The 25,812-nt window shown below is 45.0% G+C and overlaps 1 protein-coding gene across 3 annotated transcripts in view; it reads left to right on the forward strand.

The window, feature by feature from the left end:
* Window positions 1-25,287, forward strand: part of LOC112991696 (acyl-CoA (8-3)-desaturase) — a 29,269-nt gene extending 3,982 nt beyond the window's left edge. The window contains exons 1-12 of one of the 3 annotated variants that reach the window (XM_026114362.2): window positions 11,233-11,515; window positions 14,014-14,124; window positions 14,665-14,862; window positions 15,639-15,740; window positions 15,912-16,040; window positions 19,457-19,517; window positions 19,629-19,705; window positions 21,044-21,141; window positions 21,488-21,584; window positions 22,218-22,297; window positions 22,718-22,843; window positions 23,510-25,287. In XM_026114362.2, the coding sequence (XP_025970147.2) occupies window positions 11,285-11,515; window positions 14,014-14,124; window positions 14,665-14,862; window positions 15,639-15,740; window positions 15,912-16,040; window positions 19,457-19,517; window positions 19,629-19,705; window positions 21,044-21,141; window positions 21,488-21,584; window positions 22,218-22,297; window positions 22,718-22,843; window positions 23,510-23,561 (1,362 nt within the window). In that variant the 5' untranslated portion in view covers window positions 11,233-11,284 and the 3' untranslated portion in view covers window positions 23,562-25,287. Of the gene's footprint in view, window positions 1-11,232; window positions 11,516-13,104; window positions 13,124-14,013; window positions 14,125-14,664; window positions 14,863-15,638; window positions 15,741-15,911; window positions 16,041-19,456; window positions 19,518-19,628; window positions 19,706-21,043; window positions 21,142-21,487; window positions 21,585-22,217; window positions 22,298-22,717; window positions 22,844-23,509 lie in introns of those variants that run through there. The other 2 variants (XM_064513304.1, XM_064513303.1) reach the window with 2 other exon arrangements.
* Window positions 25,288-25,812: the final 525 nt, after the last annotated feature.

Below are 25,812 nucleotides of genomic sequence, written 5' to 3' on the forward strand. Positions count from 1 at the left end.
GCAACGTCGCCTTTCCGTAGCTCAGACGTTCGCCTGTCTCGTGTTTCAATAGCGCTGTGTTCTGAGATGGTCCTGCAAGGCAGGGGAAGGAATTCATACGGTTAACCATCAAATGCTTTAATTCACAGTGATTATTTGCTCTCTAACCGCCTATCGTATCCCACTGCTTGAAGGAGGGAGCTCGTACATAGCATATGGGGCCACCTCCTTTGGTGAACCCATGAAGCGCCTCCGGTCCTAGTCCTGTTGTGCTCCTGTCCAGACCCCAGCCATAATTTAGAGCAGGCACAGGGGTGCTCCGTTTCTGCCTGCTGCCATTGGCTTGAAGGAGCTGAAGATCTACAGGGTTCTTACTCCTTTCCTTTTCGTCATCCGGGGTCCCTACGCAGGCTGTAGGAATGGAGAGTGACATAAAAGAACGTACATCCCTGCTGTAGCAGTGAGAATCCCCTCGTGGTGCCCTCATGCCAAAGCACGCCCTAAGTTTCTTCTGCTCCTGTCCAATCTTAATGCTGCACAGCACTAAAGGACGTTAAACACCATATTTAACAGCCTTTCCTGTGACGTGGGGTGGCGAAAGTCAGGAATGAAAGGAATGTTTTCCTAAGACTTGCTAGTTTTATTTAGTTCCGTTCAAAATAGACCTCGGACAAGGGTAACGATAAACATCAGACAAGACGCTGTGTTAAGGTGGACCTGAAGCTCAGCGTATGTATCAGTAGCGTGGAAAAGTTCCCTGTCACGCTTTCTGTGCTGCGTCCTTTGAATTTGGGGATTTTAGTCCCACAGGTGTGGTCGCGCAGCGCCTGAGATGCTTTAACCTTTGCAACGCTGAGGGTGGTCCTGCTGCAGGGCTGCAGCCTGTCTTTCACTTGCAACCTGTGGCATCCCTTGTACTCCTATCCTTACTGCCTTGCACTGGTAACTTCTGAAACGTTATTCTGTCTCTACGGTTTTTCCTAGATATTGATCACCATTGATATGTGAATCACTCTTTCTTACCTTGTTTTTTCACCCTTTGCCTTGTAGCTTTTATATTTTGAAAAAGCTTTTATTTTTCTCTTAACTTTAGAGCCTAGTAGATAGCATAGTAGATAAGTTATTTAAATATCCAATATACATTACCCAGTAATATTGCTGCAGAAAGCTGCACACGCAATCAGCATGCAAATCCTGCACCTGATCAAGCATGCTCCAGTCAGTGCTAATAGCCTCTTAGGCAGAAATAACCTGTAGTGAGTTTGAGCAGGTCTGGATGAAAAACCACATAGTTACTGTGAGGAAAAATGTCCTAGGATGCTCCTGCTCCACTGGCGAGGATGCCCAGGAGAGGACACTCATCTGGAAAACCCTTTTGCTTCTCTCCCTGGCTGGCCGCTGGGAAGAGGGTTTCCTTTTCCTCTCTCTTCTTCTCACCTCCCTCCTTGTTTTTTTTTTTTCCCCCCTCTAAGTTAACTTTGAAGTCAATGTATGCCGTCAGCTATGAACCCTCCTAAAAAAACCTTTGTGCACGTAAGCCTGTTCCAACTTTCTTTGTGCAAAATCCTTTGCAAAATCATCCTATAAGCAAAATAAACTATCAATGAGATCTTGCTACAGGAGCTGCTGAGCAACCAAACATCCTAGTAATCGCTTCTTTAGAAGTCAGAGGTAGGAGGTTGTTAATTATTGTTGCACTTTGGGAAAGGAATAACTGCTGAATGTGTTTCAGCCTCTTTGTTTTGCTTTTCCTTTGTCCCCTTGATAAAGTACTGTTTGTTAAGTCACTTAATTCAGTGTTTGCAAATGCAGCAAACTTATTTCATAGAGCGCATTTTACTTCATTTTCTGGAAGGGAGCTCAGTATTTATTACCAAACCTTGCCTGGTAGAAGGAATGCACAGGAATTTAAGTGTTAAAGGTGCACTTAAAAGAACTCCAAATGCAATGAAGTCAGAAATCACGTTTAAAAGAACAAAACTCTTAACAGTGGTGAGAGTCATGTATCCTGCCACGGACTTTAACCCTACCCTTTACTTCAGATCATTGCTTCTCCACCTTTTGCATTCTGCAGTTCTTCTTATGAGACAGCTCCATCAAGGAAGGAAAATAGAAAGAGGTGGGCTAAATAATATCCCAGAATATGTTTGATTTTGGTGCAACTCTGAGACACTTGCGTTTTCTTTCCCCGTTGATCCTGTTGGGTGAGATATCTACTGACACTCTGCTTTTCGGCTCGCAGGTACAGCGTCATCATTCTGCCATTCGTTGTTTGAATTTTCAGGCTAGAGCACTAATGAAACAAGGCTTCTCACAGTGAAAGTCTGTTCGTTCTGAGCTTTTTTTGTTAAGAAATACTGCAATACTCTCCTTGCACCACATCTGTGGCTCATGCCAAGTCTTTGTGCAAGTCTGGTGGAATGGAAAGAAGGGAGAGCTGCTTTCAGTTCTGGGAATTCCTTGTGTGGAAGAAAATCCCATGGGAAATTGGCCTGGCAGTCAAATTCATATTGACTAGCTCTGTGTTGCAATAGCTTGCTGCTTCGATTTGTTGTCTCTTAAACGTTTCCCAGTGAGAAATCCATGTTTAGTGAGTTTAAACGTTTTGGCAATAGTTATCTGTCCCCAGTTAACCTTGCTGAACCCCTAAGCGGTGGTCCATGGACTCCAAGCAGTCTGCAAACCTCAGTTTGAAAATCAATGCTCAGTGCATATAAGGATTTATTATTATTTTTCAGATGTAATTTATAATCTATCTCTTGGGGGATGTGAATTACTCTAATATTTCCACTTCTAGTAGCAGTTCAGAACAAAGACCCTGCAGTGTCTATTGTGCTGCTGCTTCATTAAAGTAAAATCCTCCACAACTGTAAATTGGTGGATCCTGATGATTTTCTTTTTAAGAGCAGCTAAGGATCTGGTTCTATAGATTCTGCGACTGTGCTGAGAGGGACATTAGCCCTGCTTTGAACTGGAGGTTGGACTAGAGCCCTCCAGAAGTCCTTTCCAACCTCTATATTATTATGATTCTACATAGAAGAAGATGGCAAAGATGAAGAAGATAGAGTTGTCTAACAAGATGGAGAGGGCCACTGACCAAGGCAGTGAAGGGAGTGGGAAAACATTGTACTACTAGATATCTTAGGATGCATTTTTTTAATACTTCACTAACGATATTTTACTGATAGACAGAAAGCAGGAGGGATCCTCTACAAAGCCAGATTTTGGGAAGGAACCGAATTTGCAAACCCAGGGAAAATTTTTGCTCATTCAGTGTCCTAGTTGAAGGTTGTGTCCTCTGTGTCTAGAACTAGATTCAAAGCCATGATTTTCTATGACCTTGTAGAGATAAAGATATAGATTATTTGTAACTCATGGTACAATTTATGGTCATAGGCCATCAAGCGACTGGTCCATAAAAGAAATGTATTAGGGCTACTGAAATCAGGCAGAGTTTTGTATATAAAAAGCTTGACATCGGTCCACAGAAGCTCACACTTCAGAAGAGATACCTTAAAGCATTGGATAGCCTAAGCAGAACAGGCTACATATGTAAACTCTGGGCTAGAAGTGGATGATTGCCTGAGCATTTTCTCTCTCAAGACAGATGAAGTGGTAAGGAAGCAGGTGCATTTTGGATAGATATAAATTCTACCCACTGAACTTTTCATCTGATGTTCTGGAGGGTTTGCTGAGGTAACTGCAAAAAGTCGTTGAAAGGAGCCTATCAAAAAAATCAGCGCTATCATCCTTATGCAACTCGCCCTGTACCACTGTCAAGGCTTTATGCCGCCCTTGCTCTAGTTTTCACTGGGCTCCCATGGCACGAAACAGCCGGGGCAGTGAGAAGTGACTCTGTTCTGGGGCCAATTAGGTGAAAGGCTGCACTTATTGCATGGGGTGGCTCAAACAGCACAAAGAGCTTGTGTAAGGGACACAGAGGCCCTGAGATTAATGGGGTACGTGGGGATGGGTTGGGTGGGGGGAAGAACGATGAGAGAGACAGCAGGAAGGAAAGCATGGAAAAGGGGAAAAGAAGGGCATGGCCAAAGAGGTTTTGTACGAAGAACACGCAGAAATGCGGCGTAACGAGCTAACTTGAGTAAGTGAAGGCCATCTTGCTGGATTAGCGGGGATTGGGGAAGGAGCGGGGCAAATGGGTCGGCATGGCTCCCAGAGGGGTAGTTGGGGTATCTCCATGCTGTATCGCACATTGATTTGTTGATGTAAAGGCAAAAAACCTGAGATCCCGATGAAACAATTTTAAAAAATGAATAGAAAAGACAATTTTTGCATTTTTATCCCTTTGTTGCCTTTTAGGTAGGAGTTGGTGACACCAGATAAGATTTTTTTAATGTGCCTTTCAGAAAGGATCGGAAGCCCTACTGATACCTGGAGGATGATTTTTATAGTGTCCTACCAGTGCTCCTTGAAAACCTATAAACTTGTTTTTCTGTTTTTTTCATTAGAGTGCAAACGAGAGAGAGAGGAAGTAACTTTTTCTGGCTTGCAGTCATGGTGCTTACACTTTCTATGGCCATCCACATAGATGGCCAGGTAGATTTTGAAGTGGACTTGTGTTCTCTAGTGCTTATGTCTGTTTACTGGTAACACGACTTTGCCATGTTCAGGGCATATTCAGTGTGACTGCAGACCAAAGGGTCCCGGAGAGAGAGAGGGAATAGCATCAACATGCATTTCCAGAAATATTTCCAATTGTGGAAGAGCTTTCAATGTTTTGCTGAAGTCCTGCTGTGAAATGTGTGCCAACTATTACCGGCTGCCACTGTGGGAAGTTTAACGGCTGCCACTATTCTGTAATTGCTAAAGGGGCACTGGGCTGTTCTCTCCCTTTCATTGGAGGGAAAGGCTGAGGAGCTCTGAACATGGGCTGAGATGGGTGAATCATAAATTCAAACGCAGTGGGAAACGGCTTGAATGATGTCCCGCCTGGGTCTGAGGAAAGGGGACCTGCTGGAGCTGCACGCGAGGGAACTGAGCGGTCTTTGCAGCATCGCTTTAATAACAGAAATCAGCTTCTCCCACCCCTCAGGTGCTGGCACAAGCTCTTCCTGAAATAAATTTCTACTGCTCGACAAGGAATCGGTTAACTGTGTTGAGGAGGAAAACGCGTTTTGCTGTCACTGAGTGGAACAGATGAGCAACGAAGGGAATTTTGGAGAACATGGGGAATTCCTCATCAGAGGACCAGGAAGGGGAGTCAAGCACAAAGACATCCAAGGCAATAAGCGATGAGCAGTAGTTTCTCCAGAGGTAAGCAGGAACTACTGTCTATAATTTTTCACTTATGAAGCCTGAATCTTTGGCTCAGGCTTTCAGGGTGGAATTTTGCTCCCCAGAAGAAAACAAAACTAGTAATCCGTGCCATGAGGTTATCATGGCCCTGCAGAAGAAGGAGGAACTGCACCATCTTTCTTTGAACATTTCATAACTCTTTATACACCGAAAAAGAATTCCATTTGCCTTTTTCAAGTGGAGGGGAAAAGACTTTTTCCCTCCTGAATTTAAAATGTATGCATGCGTAAGCAAATTTAGCACGTTGATGCTATTTCTCTGGGCCCCTCGGTCTGCAGTCACACTGAATATAAATTTTATATTAAAAATGAAATCCCAGGTCACAATAAAATCTCTCACCACCTTTCCATCTGGAGATTAATTTGGGAATACTGCTTGCCATTTACATAGTGCCTTAGGCATCTTAAGCTACTTCACCTCTTGTTCTTATGGTAGCATGAAGCCCGTGAGAAGTTTAGCTTGTTAAGAACAGCGCATCTTAGCGACAGTGAGCCCAATTCAGAATTTAAATGTCACTGCTAATATTTATCACTGCTATTGTCTTATCATTGCTTTCTGTTGTCCCGTCAGCCAGCAAATACCCATATGTTATCTCCTCTCTTATACTTTGATTGAATGTTCTTTAAGAACAGCTACTTATACTGCACCTGGTAGAATGGTGCCAGGACCAAGACTTTTGGCACTAAAATATGAGGTTAATAAATAATAATTAGAGAGGAGGGTTATAGTTTCATAACAGATTTGAGAGTCTCTTACCACCTTTGGAGCCTTGCTGTGTTTCAAAATTGGTCCCAGTATTGGGATGGTTCATTTTATTGCCATCTAGGTCCTTGAGAGTCCACGCTGTGCAAGATTTTTTTTGTGTGTCAACATGTCTGTTAACCTGGAAATTTAGTTACAGACACGTAAAGACTTGTGGATGAAATGTGGTATGGAATATGCAGTGTTAAAGTGTAGTTGTGCGAGGAACCCCCCAACAAAGATTTCTGCTGATTGGAGTCTATCTGCAATTTTTTTTAGGCTATAAAAAGGGAAAATAAAAATCAGGAAATGACTTGGTTACATGGTACAAGTACCTCCACGGAGAGGAAATACCAGAACCAATCATTTTTAGCCTAGCAGAGACCCATAAAACAAAAACTAATATTTGCAAGTCAAAACCAGACAAATGAAAATTGTAAGGCACAAACTTGAGACAAGAAGGCAGAATATATACTAAGAGTACTAGTGCATAATGTTTGAGTCCAGGCTACAGGCTTTTTGAAACACGTTTTAATCAAATGTTACTTACTGTGGTTGATAAATGGATGGATTTCTGTTTCTTATCATGTAGATCATTAGACCATTAAGGGTCCTCTGACCTTCAAAATCTCTGGAAAGAAATGTTGATATGATTGTCTTAGAATCACAATTGAATCTTCTTTATATGGCATTCTTCTTCCATGGCATTTGAATGCAACTCTAATCAGAACAATGCCTATTGAAAAACGTAGTTTTGGATACAGATTTTTCAGATATTCTGTGTGGTACTGGTCATTTTGCTTCCTCTGGCCTCTTACGTAGCTCACGACCATGCGCTGCTAGAGTTGGCTAATGACTGGTCATTGAGTTCACACATTTTATGGTCTTTAAAATGAAGACAACGTTGTATCAAAGGCGCCTGTGACATTATCCCCTGACATATTCTGGTGCTCTAAAGAGATTTGGCGACACTTTTTTCTAGTCATGGGACGCTGGCTGAGAGCTGGCTGACTTTACAAGCCAAGCAAGCAAACAACAACAAAAAAGCCAACAGAAAGTCCCATTGTGCTGCCATTGCTGGCAAGAATTTCACATTCCACCGTGGGTCCGGGATTAGCACAGGCAGGGTGCAGAAAGGCCTGGATGCCGGGGAAGCCGAGCACATGACCACGTGTACCTTATTGATTTAAGGAAACAGCGGACATGGCAAGTCCGTGGCCTTTGGTCAGGATAATCTCATTTGTAACGATTTATAAAGAAATGCCCATCTTCCCTACGTTCTCCTGTTAGCAGCAGCTGGCGTCAGTGGTTTCTTTCCTTTTCTCTTTCCTCAGATTTTGCACTGAAATGTGAACAGCTCTAAAATCACTGCCTCACTCTCTCCGTTACTAATCTCAGGCTTCAATTTAACTTGAGTCACGCAGGACGAAAATTTTGCCTATTTTTATCTCTTCTCCTTTATCCTTACATAGACTGATTCCTGGTTGCTTTTTCTGGCGAGAAGTAAACTCCTCCCAAATCACTGTCTTCATCCAGTCGCCCACGCTGTAATATATTCATTCTTTCCCTCGGGCCTTATACAATAGCTACACCTACATTTTAACAGTCAGTTTTTCGGTAGAGCGCTAGACCAAACACTCCATGCAGTTTAGGTGGGCTGAAGAAACACACCTCACATGCAAAACCAAGAATTTATGGTTAGCCTAACTAAAGTGTTAGCTGTCCAAACAAATAGTTATAATTAGACCAGGTCCCAAACTAACAGTTCTAGTCCAAATTATTCAATTATTGCAGCTCATTCCCCATAGTGCTGTAGCTAAAAATGATAAAGGCAACCTTTCTAGTGCCTACCCTTTTTTCTGGTATTACGCTCATCCTTCCAGTGCTCCTATAAATCTTAAGGCTGAGGAAGCAGTGGTATAACAGTGTATTGCAAGAGTTTAAAGCTCTCCCCTGGGAGGGATATGATGCTGAAATTGATAGCTTCCTCCTGCGTTGGCTTCATCAGAGCAGCTGTTTGAATTGCATTGGCTACAGGCTGTATTTGGTACATTTTCAGCTTTTCATTCTGCCCGGCTCCTCAGCTCTTGATCCTAACGTATTCTCCCTTAACGCCTTGATCCCGTTCTTGGCCTCTTGGCTGAACACCCACGTGCCTTGCATCTTAATCTTTCCTTCAGCTGAGCAAAAGACAAGCAGTGACTCTTCTTGCTACGCTTTGCTATTTTAAACTGTTTTTCCAGCATTGGCAAGTTTCCCTTCAAAATCTCCTAGTTTCCATGGGTTCAGTCCCCACCAATCCGTTTATTATTCTCACTCGTTTTTCCTGCTATGAGCTGGTAAGACAAAGGTTGCAAGACTTTCAATCCATCGCTTCTATTTCTCCTTATTATTGTCTTGGTCACCACCCCGGGGGTATTTAGTGACCCCTCATCATGCAGGTTGCTTTGATATCTGAAACTTTGTCGCAGCCAAATCAGAGGAGTGACATAAGGAGTTTTTATTTTCTCTTCTCTGGCTTCTGGTGATCCTCAGTGGTCTGGGCTGTTAACACTGAGCTGCAACTAGGCCGGAGGAGCGAGATGAAGACCATCTCTTACCTCCCCTCAGGTGGTCAGGGATCCTTGAGAGCTTGGGCTGGTGAAGCCGAGTTGCAGCCGGATCGTGAGAACAAGGAGAAACAGGAACAGAAGCGGTGGAGGTAAAACAACGGGCCAGAGGACTGAAAGGAAGTAATGCTGTTGGAAAAGCAGAGTGGTCAGGTCTAGTTTTACGTAGTTAATTGCTTTGCAACAAAGATTGGCTCTCTGTCAATGCAAATCGGCACAGCTGGATGCAGGATGGGAGCGAGTGTATAATGGCAGCTGGTTTTGCCCTGCAGCCTTTATTACAAAGACCTCATTCTTGCCTATGTGAGGGCCATTGAGATCCTGAGTATGGCAAGTGCAGGAGAACCAACCACTATTGACAAACAGCAGCTTGTAACGTAGCCCGTAATGTCTAGCAGGACAGTAAACCTTTCACTGCTTCGAGTTGGGTGATTCAAGTGGCCTCCAGGATGTCTTATCTTGGGCTGAATTATTAGTGAGGGAAAAGAAACAAAGTCACAGATTTTATATCAGAAGAAGCTTTGAGCATATTCCCAAGGTGTGTTATACGATGCCTGTCGGAAAGCCTGTTAGTAAGGTGTTGACGCCCCTTTTAGTTTTTGGCTCTGCTGAAATGAGAGGAGCCACATGAGGGTCACAAAGAAGTGCAGAGTTTTTCAGGCTCTGGTGCTTTCTGACTATTGTTAAAAATCCCTTAAAAGTTAGATTTTTTTTTTTTTTAAATGTGGTATACAGGAAAAAGAAAACTAACCCGTCTCCCCCGCTACATTCATGAAGAAAAATCAATTTGGAAATATCACTTAAGTATACGACAATTATTTTCTGCACAATGGATAATCAGCCTATAGAAATCATTACTGCACCAGTTTGAATATAATGGTGAAATTTAAAAAGATGCTGCTAAATATTATTCATTAATATCTTTTATGGTCGTTTGTGAGATGATCAGCAGTCAATGCACAAGGAAACTTCTATTTTTTTGTTGAGATCAGGAGAGAACCTTTTCATCCATGGATGGCAGTGCAAATATGCATGAGATGTCTTACTTGAGGCCTTAGTTTTGGATAAAGGGAAGAAAAAAAGATGTCTGATCCAGTGTTTTGCAGGAGTACTATACCTAGAAAGACTTGCTGTAGTGACTGGGTGATGCTCAGGAGGAGAAGGGATGCAGTCTAGTGCTTCTTGGTTTCCATGGTTACATTCAACAGAATTGCCGTAACTAGGTCAGATTTGAAGGCGTGAGCAAAAATGAAGCAAGGAAATTTGGAATCGGTGCTGAGAGTTCAGAAAGGAGACTTTGCTGCCAGAAAAACAAGCTAACTGCTCCCGCAGCTCCAAGCCTCCAGGCCAGGTGAGAGCTGAACGCGGAGACAGGCGTTCTAATGTCCGTTCCTGATTTGCGTGGATGAAGTCCTGCACGGATGGGTCCGTCCCTTTAGTTCAGCATATTTCACTCTTCTACCATTATTCAGCAGCATCCAAATGTAGCCACAGGAACAGAAGATGCTGCGGCAGCTGAAGGGGGAGGCGGGACAGATAGAAGAGAGGGAAAGATTTGCCGCAGGCCAGAAGTGAGAAACAGGTTGTAAAACTGGCCTACAGAGAAGATGCTCAGGTATGAGCAGAGGAGGATCAGTGACCTTAACAGGACACTTTTATAAGACTGGGACACGCAACGGGAACTGAAATATGCCCCAGCATCTCCTCCCTTGCCCCACAGCATCTGTGTGTCGTTCCTCTATTGCTGGCCCAGCTACCTTGGCCTCTTCTGCTTTCTCTTTGCCTGGTTCACTCTTGAATGGGTGAATTATATCATTTTTCCAGGGTGGGTCTTCCCCTGGCACATGATGCTGACCACCTAACTTCTGTCCTATTCAACTAGGAAGTAATTTCGGACTGGCTGCTTGCTGTTTTGATCTTTCTCCGTGTTGTCTTCCAACACCGCAGGCCCCTCTCTGAGCTGGTTTTCTTACCTCCCCCGTGCAGGGTTTTGCTTTTGCTCTTGTTGAACTACTTCATGTTCTTGTTGACCTGTTCCTCCAGCTTGCTGAGGACCCTCTGAATGAGCACCCTTCCCTGCCCTCCAGTATATCAGCTGCTCCCCCCTTTGACATAGCCAGCAAATGGGCTCAAGGCGCCTTTTCCTCGTCACAACTGAAGGGATTGAATAGCACCGGCGTCGGCGTTGACCGACGCCGCTTACAACCCCTCAACTGCCTTAGCTTCAAACCACCTTTTGAGCAAGCCCAACGAAGCAAGCCAAAAGGACGGGGGCTGTAGGGTGCCACCGGCGTCCCTTTCTCTCTGCGCCGTAGGGCTCGTGGGTGCGGCGCCGGTACGTTACGGCCCGCCGCTATCGCCGCGGGAAGGTGCGAGGCGGGCAGCCGGGGGGCTCCAGGTTTCCTTGTCCTCCGTGGCTGCCGCCGTCCAGCCCCGAGGCTGCAGTGACACCGCATCCGCAGGAGCGAGGGCGGCTGCAGGGCCCCCGCAGGCAGCCGGCCCCGACGGCGGCAGCGCGCCGGCGGCGAGGGGGCGGGCGCCGGGCGAGCGACGCCCAATGGGCGCGGGGGGCTCTGGAGGAGGCGGGGCCTGCGCGCGCAGGGAGCCAATGAGAGGCGGGCGGGCGGAACGGCTCGTCAATGAAGGCGGCGGAGCGGCGCGGGCAGCAGCACCCAGCCATGGAGGGCGCCGGGCCGCGGCGCTTCACCTGGGCCGAGGTGGGGCTGCGCACGGGCCGCGGGCCGGAGTCGTCGCCGTCGCAGGAGCGGTGGCTGGTGATCGACAGGAAGGTGTACGACATCAGCCGCTTCTGCCGGCGGCACCCGGGCGGCGCCCGCGTCATCAGCCACTACGCCGGGCAGGACGCCACGGTGAGGGGCGACGGGGCGGGGGGGGGGGGAGTGGCGGGACGCGGAGTTTGGGAAGGTGACTCGGGATCGGAAAGCGGGGCGGGGGGCGAGCTGTATTTGGAGACGAGGCGGTGTTTGACGAGCAAAGAGCAGTCGCGCTCAGCTGCAGGAGTTTTAGTTCACGTGTGCCAAGATATCCGCTAAATGCAAGTTGAGTCTGGGGCTCCTCCGCTGCATCTGGTACGTGCCTGGCCTGAACTGGTCTGGCCAGAGCTGAACGCTGTCGCTGTCACCGAAGGCATGCGTAGTTATGCCGGTACACACCCGGATAGTTACAGTTGGCAAGTACGCGAACGCGATCATCTTCCTCTAACCTTAAAAACCCTGCAGAATGTTTCCGAGAGATGACACTAGTGTGAAATATCACTAAAGCCATGTTTTGATCTTAAAAAAAAAAATCGGCCCTGTCTGAAAACACTTAACTAAAGTAAACTTTAGCAAACTTAAGTAAACCTTGTTAGAATCGCAAGCAGGAGCGTAGAGTGATGTTGGTCGGCTTTCTTTGGCTTGCTTGGGTTTCTCGCAATCGGAAATGCTTGCGTTTTTCCGAATTTAGTACTTGGACTCAAGAGCGTGGGATTTTGAAACTGCAGGGCTTTTTGAGGGACTACGTATCAATTTAACGTTGTCCCTTTTAGTGCTAGTTGCCAGCCAGAAAGAGGATGGAAGTTGAGACCTGGTGCTTTTCTTTAGCTCAGAATAGGCATATAGCGGAAAGCACAAGATAATACGTGTATATACGCGTCCTTCGTGAGGTCCTGATAACCACGTATGTTTCATAAGCCCTGTCTCCACTGCTTGGTCAGAAATGGGTTGGTCCTGGGGGCCGCTGGTATGTAGGGGTGAACGTTAGATGGTCGGGTTGCAACCGGCTGCATTCTTCAGGTGTTAGGATCTGCGTCGCTGTTTGGGGTAGAATTGAACCGAGACGAGTAAATTCCAGCGTTTTGCATAGTTTTGTCCAGGAAATGGGAAGAACCGGGCTCCTAAAAAAAAAAGGCAGGAAGATGGAAAGTAAAGAAAGAGCACCATTCCTCTGCACTCGCTGTGTGCCACTACAGGGTTTGTATTTTCCAGAAGGTGCAGCAGGAGGTCCCTCAACCTCCCATCGCGATTGTGCTGCCAGATTCTACAGCCGCTTTTGTAATGATTGGTCCGAACTTGTGGTACCATCCGCCGATGCTCTGCCCACATGCTCCTCCCGCTTTCCCCCCTACTCCTCCCACTTTTTTTTTTTCTTTTTTGGCTCTTCCAATGAGAAAACGCAAATGTAAATCCCCCTCTCCTCTTCCCTCCTGTGTTCAGATAACTCCGAGCAGAGACGATGCTAGATCTGCTGAAGTATGAAGGCGACTGAGCCGGAGCTGGCTGGATTAGCTGTTTTTAAAACCCGTTTCTCGATGAGAGCCCTTTTAAAGGGACAGTTCATTCAAAAAAGCTTGTAAAGATGAGCTGGTCGTTGCAGGGCCAAACAGCACCTAGTGCAGGAGGCTTACTGAACCAGTGCAGTGGCAGCTCTTGGCTCAGAAAAAGAGAAAAAAGCACCTTGAAGCCGAGGGAGATTGTAAAGTATGTGCTGAGGTGGACATCAGCAGGGAAATAAGCAGGAAATAAATGGGCGACTGGTAGGAATTAGATGCCAAATTGCCCTGGGTGCTCAGGGAAGCTGGACTCAGTGGTGAGATGGAAACTAAATGTAGTGATAACGATCACTGCTGGTCATGTATATATAACCTGGCTGCCATGGAGACTGGCATTTCATTTAGATGGTGAAAGGAACTGATTCAGTAAGTGGGAGCTCTTGAACAGTAAAGAAGAAAGCGGCATAATTAGGGGACTCTTCAGGAGCGCGGAGTGGAAGCAGACGGAGGACAGGAGGCAGCTAGCAAGAAACCAGAACTAAGCTGGGAAGACAGGGGAGGGTGAGGCTGCCAAGGAAACACCTTTGCAACAGCGTGGGGCTCTTGAGAGCCTGGCGTGGGTGAATTCCCAGGAACTGTTTCCTTCTCGCCCCTGTTATTTGTCCCATTCAGCTAGCTGATTCAGTTTTAGTGCTATTATTTTGTCCTTCTCCCTGGTCTGACTTTTGTTGCAGGGTACGGGGCTGAGGACAGATAAGATGGAAGCTTAAGAGGAAATAGAGACAGAAGAAAATGAGTTTGAGATGATATATCTTGGGGAAATGAAAAACTTCAGATTCAGAGTGGTGACCTGTATGTAACAGCATCTAGCTAGAAAATGATATAGAGAATTCAGCTTCAAATAATCTTTTATGGTGTGAAGAAAGCAGTAAGATCTGTGGCAAAAAAAAAAAAAAAAAAAAAAAAAAGAGAAGGGTCTATCCAGCTCTGCTAGCTGGATTGCTTCCTGCTGAGTGCAGGATATCATGAAATATCTTTCCTTTGCTGCCACCCCAAATGTGTTGTTTTTCTCATCCTGCTCCTTCATCTGTATTTCAGGATCCTTTTATAGCATTTCATCTTGACAAGGCACTGGTCAGGAAGTATATGAGCCCACTACTGATTGGGGAACTAGCACCAGATCAACCCAGCTTTGAGCCCAGCAAGAACGTAAGTGCCTTTTAAAAACTTGGTATTTGGGTTGAAACTGTGCTGCTTACTTCCCTTACTGGCAGCCCGAATTTCCTATATGTAAAATGATAGATGTCATGGAATCACCTTGTCAGTCTGAAGCTTTCCCTTGACTTCATGTCATCACCAGTTTGGGTTTTTAGGGCCTCTTAGCCACCTTCTGTTTTACAGCTCTCCCTGTTTAGCGTGGGACCAGGGCACAGTAGAGGGTCTGTCCGGCATCAGAGACATGCAGGGGTAAATCAGATTGGCCAAGGATCTTCTTTCCAACAGCAGCATCCATCACCGTGTGGGTGGGAGTCGAGAGGGTAAATGCAACCAGCTAAAGAAACTCTTCAGTGTCACAAAGTCATTTGCCTACTCAGGGATCATAATATAGCTACGGTGGATTTGCCTCTAAATGACCTTTAGCTTTTCCCTCTTGCCCCGGTAACCCCTTTAGAGGGGAAATTGAGCTGCTCGTAGGGCTCCTGGGGCATATTCAGACCAGCACTTACACAGCTTTGGGTCTCCCCACAGAAAAGGCTGGTAGAAGACTTCCGTGAACTCCGTGCAACTGTTGAGAAGATGGGCCTTCTCAACCCCAACTGCGCCTTTTTCATCCTGTATCTCTGTCACATCCTGCTGCTGGATGTTGCAGCCTGGCTCAACATCTGGTATTTTGGATCATCCGTAGTGCCTTTTCTCTTCTCTGCGGTGCTCCTAGGCATCGTCCAGGTGAGCAGCTAGGTCGTGAAAGCGGTAAAAAGAAGCCCCAGAAATGCCCAAAGCTGGTCCTTTGAGATTTAAGCTCGTACTACCATAAACGCTGAGGAAGCGTTGACCCTTTTGGGCTCCCCGTGGTTCTGCTGCTCCTTGGGTTCCACCGAAGGGGCAAAGTTACAGCACCAGGACGTGCTTTCTAGCAGAGCAGGCTCAAAAATACTTGTTGCTTTCCATCGCCCTCCTTACTCGCAGCCTTCTTGGCGTGCTGGAAACCAAGCTGTGCTTCCCAGGTCTCTAAGGCGCTGTGTTCCCATGGGAACATATGGTTACTTAGAGGGCACAGCGGCTCTGAAAGCCCCAGCTTTTCCTCCTGCAATCCCCCCGGAATTACAAGTACTCCGAGGAGGCAGGCTGCTCCTTAAAGGATACTTTGTTGTAGATTTGAGCTCAATTTGTAAGAGAATAAGTGCTCTGTTTCTTAGCACTGTGACCTTTCTTTTTCTGAAATTTTTTTTTTTTCCTTCCCCACGAAAACAACTACTGGGGACTAACGGTCATCAGGCTGAGTTTGGACTTCATTCGTGTAGCTTGGATGCGTTTTTTGGATCGGGTATTGGTAGTGGAAATAATTCTCTGCAGCAGCAGCAGAAACGGCTCTCGCTATTGGGGTGTGTTGTGAGGAGAGCGGGAATGGCGAGTGCGGAGAGGAGGGACACCTTTCCGGGTGCAAAGACTCCCGACTCTTCTTTTTCTTCTCCCAGCAGCATTTTTTTCCTCTTCCCTTCTAGGCCCAGGCTGGCTGGCTCCAGCATGATTTTGGACACCTTTCGGTCTTTAGCAAGTCCAAATGGAACCACTGGGTTCACAAGTTCGTGATTGGCCATCTCAAGGTGAGAGTTAAGAGCTGAGAGTGGCTGCCAGAGACCGGTGAGGGAGACTTTGCAGTCCAAAACTGCCTCGGCAGAAGGAGGAAGGGAAAGCAGTGGAGCTGCTAGGGAGGGAGGCCCAAGGGTGTAAGACCTGGCTTCTGTTGGCCACTCTGTTCTCCTCCGTTCTTGCAGGGAGCACCAGCCAGCTGGTGGAACCACCTCCACTTCCAGCACCACGCTAAGCCCAACTGCTTCCGGAAGGACCCTGACGTTAACATGCACCCCTTATTTTTTGCCTTGGGAAAGACGCTTTCTGTAGAGGTGAGTCCTAGTGAAGTCTGGGGAGATTACAGCATGAAGATTAAAATTCAGAAAGTTTCAGAGAACTGGGAGACCAGTGACCGGGTGATTTGGTCAGTGAGCTGCCTCAGTATTTCAGTAGTTTTGAGAAAGTACTGCTTGACATTAATACCCTTTGCAAAAAAGAAGAAACAAGATCCCGATGCATCACTAGCTTCCATACACTTAATATCTCAGCAGTTTTTTAATGTTTTCTTGCCCTGATAGGATCTTGCTATGGATTGAAATTTTCCAGATTTACTCTGAAGGTTAAAAAACCTAAAAACTGTTTCTGTAAAGCTAGAAGTACATCCAGAGAATGGCTTTTGATTTATAATGAACACTGCTTGAGTTGACCTACTGTTTTATATAATGCTATTTTACCTTCCACTAGCCCCTAATATTCCTTAGTAATACTTTCGAGATTTTTATATTCTTAAATTTTCAATAAAAGTTATTTTTGCTATGTTATAAAATAAGAATGAAAGATTTGTCACAGTTACACATTCATATATCTCTGATAGGAGGCTTGCAATTAGATGAGGATACAACTGCAAGTTGTTCTCTTTAACTTTGAGATGACTTGACTAACTGTAGTGTTTTGGGAAGCAAAGCAGTGGATAACAAGCAAGAGCTATATGGAACTCTTATCTTTACTGAACAAAACAAGCTATTTCAGTGATAGCAGTCTCTGAGTGGGTGTCAGACCAGTTCCCATCTGGAGTTCAACTCTATTTCTGGTACAGCTCCTCTGAAATCAGTTGAATAGCTTTAGCACATGCTGGTTCTTTACAGAAAAATAGTTATATGAGTGTATATTGCCACCTGGCTTCAATGCCGTGATCTGCATTGAAATTGAAGATCTGAAAGCATGATGTGCAGCGTGTTTTAACTCTTGGCTTTGCATTATGTGGATAAATAGTTCAGGCATACGCTTAACTTTAGACGAATCTTCACACACCTTAAGTTAAGCACACTAAAGCCAACACAGTGACTTTCATACTTGACAGTAGAGAGTCATGAAAATGCTTTCAGAATCAAAATCTAGCCCTCTTGTTTTCATGATGGTCTTCTTTTTCCTGTCCGTATCCATCCCTTCCTGCCCCTTCTCTCGTATCCAGTCTCATATTCCTGTGGCTGCTGATCCAACTTGAAAGTGATTTTTTTTCTTTTCTTTTTTTTTTTTTTGGTAGGGTTAGTTTGAAGTCAGACTCAGCTTATTCTGTGGCTGCATGATTGCTAAAAGCAGCACAAAGGAAGGGGCAGGATCATGTGGTTTGTGGTAACAACTCCCCAGACGTTAAGAAGAGGAGTGCTATTTAGAATTGGCTTGGCCAGGTTCGGGGATGGGATGGAGTTCCTCAAGGAAGGCAGCAACATGGTCTCTTAAGCTCATACAGTAAACACTGAAAAATCAGCAGTCTCGGAAATAGGATAATCTGTTCACCCCCGTTCCTCTGGATAGAGTTTAATGTGTAGATGTTCATCTGTCTGCTTTGGAGACTAATTGCAAGTAGGTGGGACTTCTAGACATTGTCATCTTTATTAATAGTATAGGGTTTTTTGTTTCTGTAGCTTTATGTTGGCAGCAAACTGTTCCCAGTACCTCATACAAATTTCGATTCAAGTGTGTTAGGCAGCTGTGTTGAAAGCAAGTCCACTAAGATATTGCAAGCATGTATTCCCAAAACAGTGTAGCCTGTATCTTGCATATGCTTAATTTAAGCATGTAGCGTTTTCACTGTCTTCAGCAGACTTGATCACGTGATGTGAAAGTATATGTGGTACTGGACTGTAGAGCTAAGAGGGATTGTCAAGATGGCGGTAGACTAGGGTGTAAGCTCTGCTACACATCTGGTGTATGTCATCTAATAAAATACGCTTGCGTTTAGAGATAGTATCTTTCAATAGCTTACGAGGATTGCTTAGCACTGAAGCTGCTTGATTATTTTTATTGTTATTTGCAAAACAAGGTCAAAAATTATTTTGTCTTGCTCATTTTAATGGGATATTTTCAGGTTTTGAAAGTGGCTGTTGACATTTGCTTGAAAACCTTCCTTCCTGGAAGTCTTCTGTTTTGAACTCACTATGAGGAGCCCGGCTAGTTTTACTGCATGTACAGAGAATATCTTTGGGAATGGACATGGCTTAGTGAAAAGTGCGTCAAAGACACCTCCAATCCTGCACTTTGTTCCTCTGATTTATTTTGGAGCTACTCTACTGACTAGTCAAGAGAACAAAATTAAGCTAAAGTTTCAGCCTCCTACTTCCGTCTGCATAAGCGATAAGAATCCTTTTGTTAGAAGAGCTAACAAAGAACTTACGCTTAGTGCTGCCGTGCGGGTCAAGGTAGAAAGAGCTTGCTGGATTAGAGTGACCTACGGGGCAAAATAGTTTTGATAAAACTTGTATTAATTTTGCAGTCTAAATGTTTCAGTACAAAAAGATGACTAAAAATGAAAACCCTAAACTCAGAGTTACAATTTCTGACAGGTGGCATAGAAGGAAGAGGTACATGTAAATATGTGTTAACAGCCTTAATATTAAGGTAATGAGTAAAAAAGAAAAATCAACGCTTTATAAGCAATGGAGGAGCAAGGCAGACAAGCAAGGGAGGGGAATCGGAAAGAAGAGGAAAATGAAGGAGGTTAACAGGATGGGGAGAAGTTGCAGGTGACTTTTTTTCTTGAGTTCTCTTGGTGGCATGAGGACAGACCTCTGTGTAGGACCCTGACCCATGAAAACGAAGTCTAGCTAGTGCCAGCTATAGATTGGCTGTAAAAAGCTTTTGTAGGGCGTGGCAAAACTTTCCTGTCACACGAACTCCAGTATCGTGGTTTGGGTGAGCTGCATCCTTTTGGTCAGAACCCTAGTGAGATGCTGACGTTCATGGTCTACTGACTGGTATGCATTAATCCCAACAGCACAGAGGAACTTGGTCATGCAAGTGAATGATCATGTGTTGGCCTTTTAGATATCTACCAGATATCACTGTGCGTCTTCTGGTATTTGTGGCTTTGTGGCTTCAGCTTTGTAGTAGCATTGGCATAGTAGTAATAAATGATTTGCCTTTGGCAATGAGGCTTTTGTGCCTTCTGTAGGAGAAAAGCTTCCAGTGCACTTTGCTATTATTTGTGGTGCAACGGACTACCCAGTGTATTGTGCATCCAAGGCAGAGTAAGGAGTCTCCTTAGGAAAATTGTCATGGAAGTCACTGAGGGAAGTTCCAGGGGACGATGAAGCCAGTGGCATGATGGGTGCTGGCATGATTTGCTAGGACATGTCTTTCAAAGGTTAGGAGGTGTCCAAGTATGCCTTTCTTTGACAGAGTAGGTAGGAGTGAATGTGTGGGTCTTTTAATTCTCTTCGTGGCCTGAGTAACTTGCTTATTTTAACAGCTTGGTGTAAAAAAGAAGAAATTCATGCCTTACAACCACCAGCACAAGTACTTCTTCATCAGTGAGTAACTCTACCCTTGTGTGGTTCTATGAACAGCATTTGCTCAACTCTCTCCTTCTCCAGTTCATCTCACTTTGATTAATGTCTCTACAATCTTTTTTTCCACTCTAGTCGGTCCCCCAGCTCTGGTGCCTCTTTACTTCCAGTGGTACATATTCTACTTTGTGGTACAGCGGAAACAGTGGGTGGTAAGTCAGCTCCCTTTTGCCAATGGTGACTTTTTATAGATTTATGGATAGGCGTCAATGCAGGAAATGGGACATTGCTGGGAGAAACTTGGAGATTTGTACCTGATCACTGCTTCTCTTTCTGACCAGGAGGGTGGGTATATAATCTGGGAAATATTGTTTGCTGTGGGAGAGAGGATACCTTCCACTCAGCACTTCTCCTCTGAAAAAGATGCATTCACAATTGGTAACAAAAGGTGTTTTCTGATGTTCTGCCTCAGCCCAGGGGTGGTGAGTGTATGTGAGTGTCTGGAAGTTTCACTTCTTTTACAATGTTGATGTCGATGCAGAATTTGTACTTCAAATAACCCTAGAGTCCAGTTTAAGCTAGAAAGGGCAGTCTGGCCACTCTTTTTTGTTTTCTGCAAACAGTAAGAGAAGAACTTATGGTCATGGGGGAATGGGAAAAGAAATCAGGGGTATTTGGAGCAGGATTCAATGCACCTCCATCCTGGAAAATGATTTATTAAAATCAAGTAGCTTTCTTTCTGAATTGGTGGAATTGTAAGGTCCCATTTTTCATAGTCCTTCACTCCAACATTAAGTGGTCTCACCTGCAGATTCTCACCAAAAAAAGCCAGCTCTCCCCCATAGCAAAGGTCTTGCCCCATTTACCTTCCACGAGAGAGCTCTCTTTCATTGCTCCTTTATGCTCTTGGGCCTTTTTTGGTAGCCTAGAACCAACCTCTGCAGCAGTTCAGTGTGAAGTGGAGCAAGGGGAAATGCAGTGGACTTTCAGAGTTGTTAGGAAGAGAGTTTGCTTGGGGAAAATACAGAGTCTTGAGGAACAGTGTGGTTTCTAGAGACTTCAGGAGGAATGCACAAAAGAGAAATCTCTTCTCTGAGATGTGGGGGGATGTGGGGGGGTCTTGTCTGGCAATAGGGATAGCCAGGAGAAAATGATCATGAAGAAAATAAGAGACCACAAGAAATATAAAGAGGAGCAAAGAAGATGAGATGGAGATAGATTAGGGCACTTTATCCCTTTCACTAGCTAGGTTTCTGCTTCCCGCATTGTTTTCCTTCTCTTTAGAATCGGACAAAATGTGGTGCTTCAGAGTATGTCCTCACTAATGTTTGACCTAAGTTGGGCTCATAAGACACAGGATAACTCAAGTGCACAGGGATGGCTGGGGAGTGGCTGTGTGTCAGATTGCACGTGATGGGGCTGTGGAGGAAAATCTACCAATAAATGGTATTATGGGAGGTTTTAAAGGGAGTCCGCATAGAAAGGATGGTAAACTTGGGAGCCACTAATTCTTCTTCTTAATTGAGTCTTATTTGTTGCCTGCACTGTAGGACCTGGCCTGGATGCTGACCTTCTACATCCGATTCTTTCTCACCTACTTGCCCTTACTGGAGGTGAAAGGTATCCTGGGCCTTTTTCTGTTAGTCAGGTATCATTCAAATTATAATTCCTCCAGTTCCTCTACCTATTTCTCATTGATCCTTCATGTCAATTCTTCTGCAGCCCCCTGGTTATCCTTCCCATCTGCTCACTATTCTTCTCTCCCATTATGCCTTATGGCAAGACAGAGGTTGTTCTCTGTCAGGCTTGTGTCTTTAGAAGGTAAAAAGTGTCTGTGTAGAATGTAGAAGGTCTGTGTAAGCCTGATGTGCTGGTCAATGGTTCCTGGTGTTCATTTTATCAAGTGACAACTAGCTTGGATGAGTATTTTGTACTGACTTGTCAGGGCACAAGTATAAGGTCAGTGATGGTTTTGTGTGTGTTTGTATGCACAGGTTCATAGAGAGTAACTGGTTTGTCTGGGTTACACAAATGAATCACATCCCGATGCACATCGATTATGATAAGAATGTGGACTGGTTCTCCACCCAGGTAAGACCCTCCTCTTTCGAAAGAGGGGTGACTCTGGGTGGGAGGAGTTGTAGATCAGGGTACATAATGGCCAAGACAGCTGATCACAGAAATGATGGGAATTGAGAGAGGAAAACATAAGCAGCTTGTCCTCACTCTGTGAAATGACTGATTTTAGTGCAAAGAAAGCAGGTGCAGGAGTGAGATGGAAGTTTCAAATGCTGAACAGAAGTGTCCCAATGAAAAGAACTGGAGATGCTGCAATGCTCTTCAGATAGAGATCTTCCCATGCACGAAGGATGCATCTCTCCCGTGCTCTTTTTCATGCTTTCTCTTATTTTGCTTCTGAAGCCACTGCTCAGCTTTTTAAGTGAGAAGTGTGAGGGGATCTGCACACAGGAGAGACTCTCATGGTTGTTACGACATACCTTACTGGGGAAGTCAAATTTGTTCTCCTAAACTGTGTCCCTAGTGATCGTGTATTGCAGCATGGCCTTCTTATTGACTGGATCCTGTAACTCTTGCAGTTGCTGTATTCAGTCAGAAGGCAGGTGATCATAAGGAACTAGTACTTGTTTACCATCGTGTCTGACAAGTGCAAGGGAAGGGGCATTCCTAGAACAACGCTTAAGTGTTCTCTGTTTTTTCCCTCAGCTCCAGGCAACCTGTAATGTTCATCACTCCTTATTCAATGATTGGTTTAGTGGACACCTGAACTTCCAGATCGAACACCAGTGAGTTGAAGCATGGGATGGGGAAGCAAAGGGAATTTCAAGGTGTGCTAGTTACTCTAGGCCTGAAGAGCCTACCCCATCTCTCTATCAGCTAATACAAGGAAAATGTGGGTAAACTCTGTGCTCTTTGTATGGGAATGGAGTGGGAACCTCAAGTGATGGGGCAGAAACTTTCTGGAGCACTGGTGAGCACCAACACCACTTCAGATGTGAGTAGCATGGCACGGGAGTGAGCGAGAATTACGCAGCCTCCTGGTTAGCGTTGAGTGAAGTGAGGAGGAAGGGACTGCTGCACAGCATTGATGGCCGTAGTCACCAGGGGAGGTCGAGACACTTGTAGGTTTTAGGCACAGAAGAGGGGCAGGAATTCTGTGGGGTGATAACTGATGCCATTGATACCACCTTATGCTTTTTCCACAGCCTTTTCCCCACAATGCCTCGACACAACTACTGGAAGGTGGCCCCCCTGGTGAAGTCCCTGTGTGCCAAACATGGCATTGAGTACCAGTGCAAACCGTTGCTCACCGCCTTTGCAGACATTGTGCAGTATGTGTCAACCCCCAGCGTTCCATAGGTGCAGGGCTGTCCGGTATCGCGGAGTGAACAAGCAGTGGACATTGGAAGGGGAGAGGCAGCCAGCTTGATTCGCAGATGAATTCTGTGAATGGCTGGAGATAGCATAGATGACTATGGAAAGGGACTGGGAAACTGTTCAGCCATAGTCCTGGTTTCAGCAACAGCAGGCGGAAGGTGTCAGCAGGAGTGACCTAATGGGGAGCTCCTTTTCATCAGCTCTGCTTTCTGTCCGTGGGATATTACGTCTGGTGCCTTTCTCTCTGAGTAAGCTCCAGGGAAAGAGGTGTTGTCGTAGAGAAAAGCCTCAACTTGCAGCTGTTTGTTCTTTTTTCTTCCTTTCTTCTCTCTCCTCCCACAGACATTTTGTATTCCCTTGAAAAGTCATGTGGTCCTGCTTGAGTTGTTTGCTTTAGCCCTCCAGTCTGTTTTGTGTAGGCCCAGGGATTTGTTCCTCCTTTGTCTTTCCGAGGAGCTGTAGTCTAAATCACCTGGTGTCTGAGGGTCTCTTTAGCTCAACCCAAACATGGCAGTTCTGCCCATGGGGCTGTATTCCCTAGAATTTAATCTCCCCCTCACTCCCAATGTCTCATTATCTCGTTTCTAAGGAAATGTGCTTCTCTCTTTATGTCCTGACAGCTCTCTGAAAGATTCGGGGGAACTCTGGCTTGATGCTTACCTACATAAATAAAAAGCAGTGGATCCTTACAGAGGAATTCCCCACCCTTGTTGCCTCCTGTGGTCATCACCGTGAAGATACCTCACAGAGGAGAGAGAGGTGGCTAAGCCAGAGGTGGGGAGAGGCCGCAGCTTAATTCCAGTGACGAATGTAATTAATTTGACTTTTTTTTTTTTTTTAAGATGTGTTCTTAACTCTTCTCATGTTTCTTTCATTCATCTTCTCTGGTGCTGATTTACATGGATAAGTAGAATGGAGGAGGCTCCACCAAGCTGGAATTGGCTTTGAGACAGGGAACAGATACCTTTCTGTCTGCTGATATTTCATTTACTGAGTGTATAGGAGGAAAATCTCTATCTAAGAGTTTTTTGTGAGATGACTGTCATTATGAATGAGCTAAGAAAGCTGAGAGAGTGTGAAATCGGAGAATACAGGACTTTTTGAGATGGGGAGGCAATAAGAAGAAATTGTGTTGGTGCTACATTTTCAAATATCTATACGCAATTAACAATGGCAATAGAAGTGCCCAAAGCAAGAGGGAGAGGGGGAACATGAGAGTCCAAATTATGTATGTGGGTGACGGGGAGGAGATGCAGGCAATAGTTCTGTAGAAATAAGTGTGAGAAGAGACCAAACTGGAAGAGACCCTAGCTGAGGTAGGGAACCAGCAAAATGCAGGTTACTCCCTTCCCCGGGCAAGTGGATGTGACAGCTTGGCATGCCATGCTCTTTGGGAATGCCAATACCCTGCGCATCTCTTTTACGGTGAAGGCCTCTGGGCTACTTGCAGATTTATAATTTCCCTTGGAGTCTCTGCAAGCAGTTTTCACAGTGCCATACTTCTGAGTGCTGTTGAACCAATTACTGATAGTCAGAAGAGACAGAAACATGGAAAGTCCGTACCCTGGATCCCTGTATGGGTTACTGAGGAAACGAAAGGGTAATTAATCTGTGGATACCTGAAGCTTAATTCTATTTGAACCTCTGTACTAATGAATGGTTTGTTAAGTGGAGAGGACTGGGGACTTTTGGCCCATGGAGTATGAGGTGTTCCTATCTGAGCTGAGGACAAATTTAACTCAGTTGTAGAAGTGTTAGGGTTTAGGCAACTGTTTAAATAAATTTAACCTTTCAACCAGCAGAACTCAGTGGGCTGCGTTCCCATAGGCACACATCGGCCTGTACATTGCTGGTCTTTCTCTGTTGGATGATGTGCCTTCAAAACATGCCCCAAGAGGGCATGTACTGCGTCATCTATTGGAGTATTACCCTTACTGCATTTCCTGATGTCTTGTCGTTTGCTACATCGATGTTACAGATGCCAAACTGGACATAGCACTTGGCAAAACACTGATGAAGACGGCTCCATCATCTTGTTGTCTTTAAGCCTTTAGCTTTTTTAACTGTGTTGTGGGACCATTCTCACTTTCTACTGTCTCATGTAGATGAACAAGGTGGTGTTGCACCTGTTTTGTGCTCTTTTCTTTACCCTGTCACTAACTGTGTTCAGTTGGTTTGCCTAACACAATGTACCTGATTCCAAGACTGAAGTAACGGGTGGCTTAGTCTTCAGAAGCGATGGGTTGCTTTTCAGGAGGATACGGTGCTCTCCCTCTCTGGTCAATGTCCACAAGGAGACTGGCTTGGGAGGGAACGGAATACTTCTTCCCAGGCCAAGACTGTTGTTAATTGCAGAATGTAATTTTAATGGAAATAATAAAATTATCATTAAATCATGGGTACTTGTTCATAAGGACCGTAAAGGAAATCAGTCTTAGTTACTCTTTTGGCTCCTTTTTCTTGTTCTGTTTCTTTTCTTTCTTGTCATTAGAACTAGAGGAGGATGGAGGAAAGTCTAATAGCAAAATTCCTTACTTTACCAATTATTGCTGTCATGAGAATAAAATATATCTGTGCAACAGTCAGCACTCTCTAAAATGTGGAACAAATGCCTCTGCACATCTCTAGGAGAACTGTCATAAACCTCAGCATTTCTGTCCCAAAAGAAGGGAACAATTAATCAGCACTGTCCTTTTTGACTTAAGTATGAAGCATGCAATATAAGCAAATGAGCAAACCAAAACAAATGCTATGAAAACAAAACTGTGCACACATTCTTCCTCCATGATGATGAGGAGAGAAAAAATGAACTACCCCTAACTTCTGGAATTTGCATTACTTTATATATGGCAAGGTACACATGCTTTATCAGATTAAGAGCCTTTTGCAAGGGCTTATATTCAACAAGCTGTCAGCCTTCAGG

Source organism: Dromaius novaehollandiae, chromosome 5 (assembly GCF_036370855.1).
Source record: "Dromaius novaehollandiae isolate bDroNov1 chromosome 5, bDroNov1.hap1, whole genome shotgun sequence".
In the NCBI taxonomy this organism is placed as follows: Eukaryota; Metazoa; Chordata; class Aves; order Casuariiformes; family Dromaiidae; genus Dromaius; species Dromaius novaehollandiae.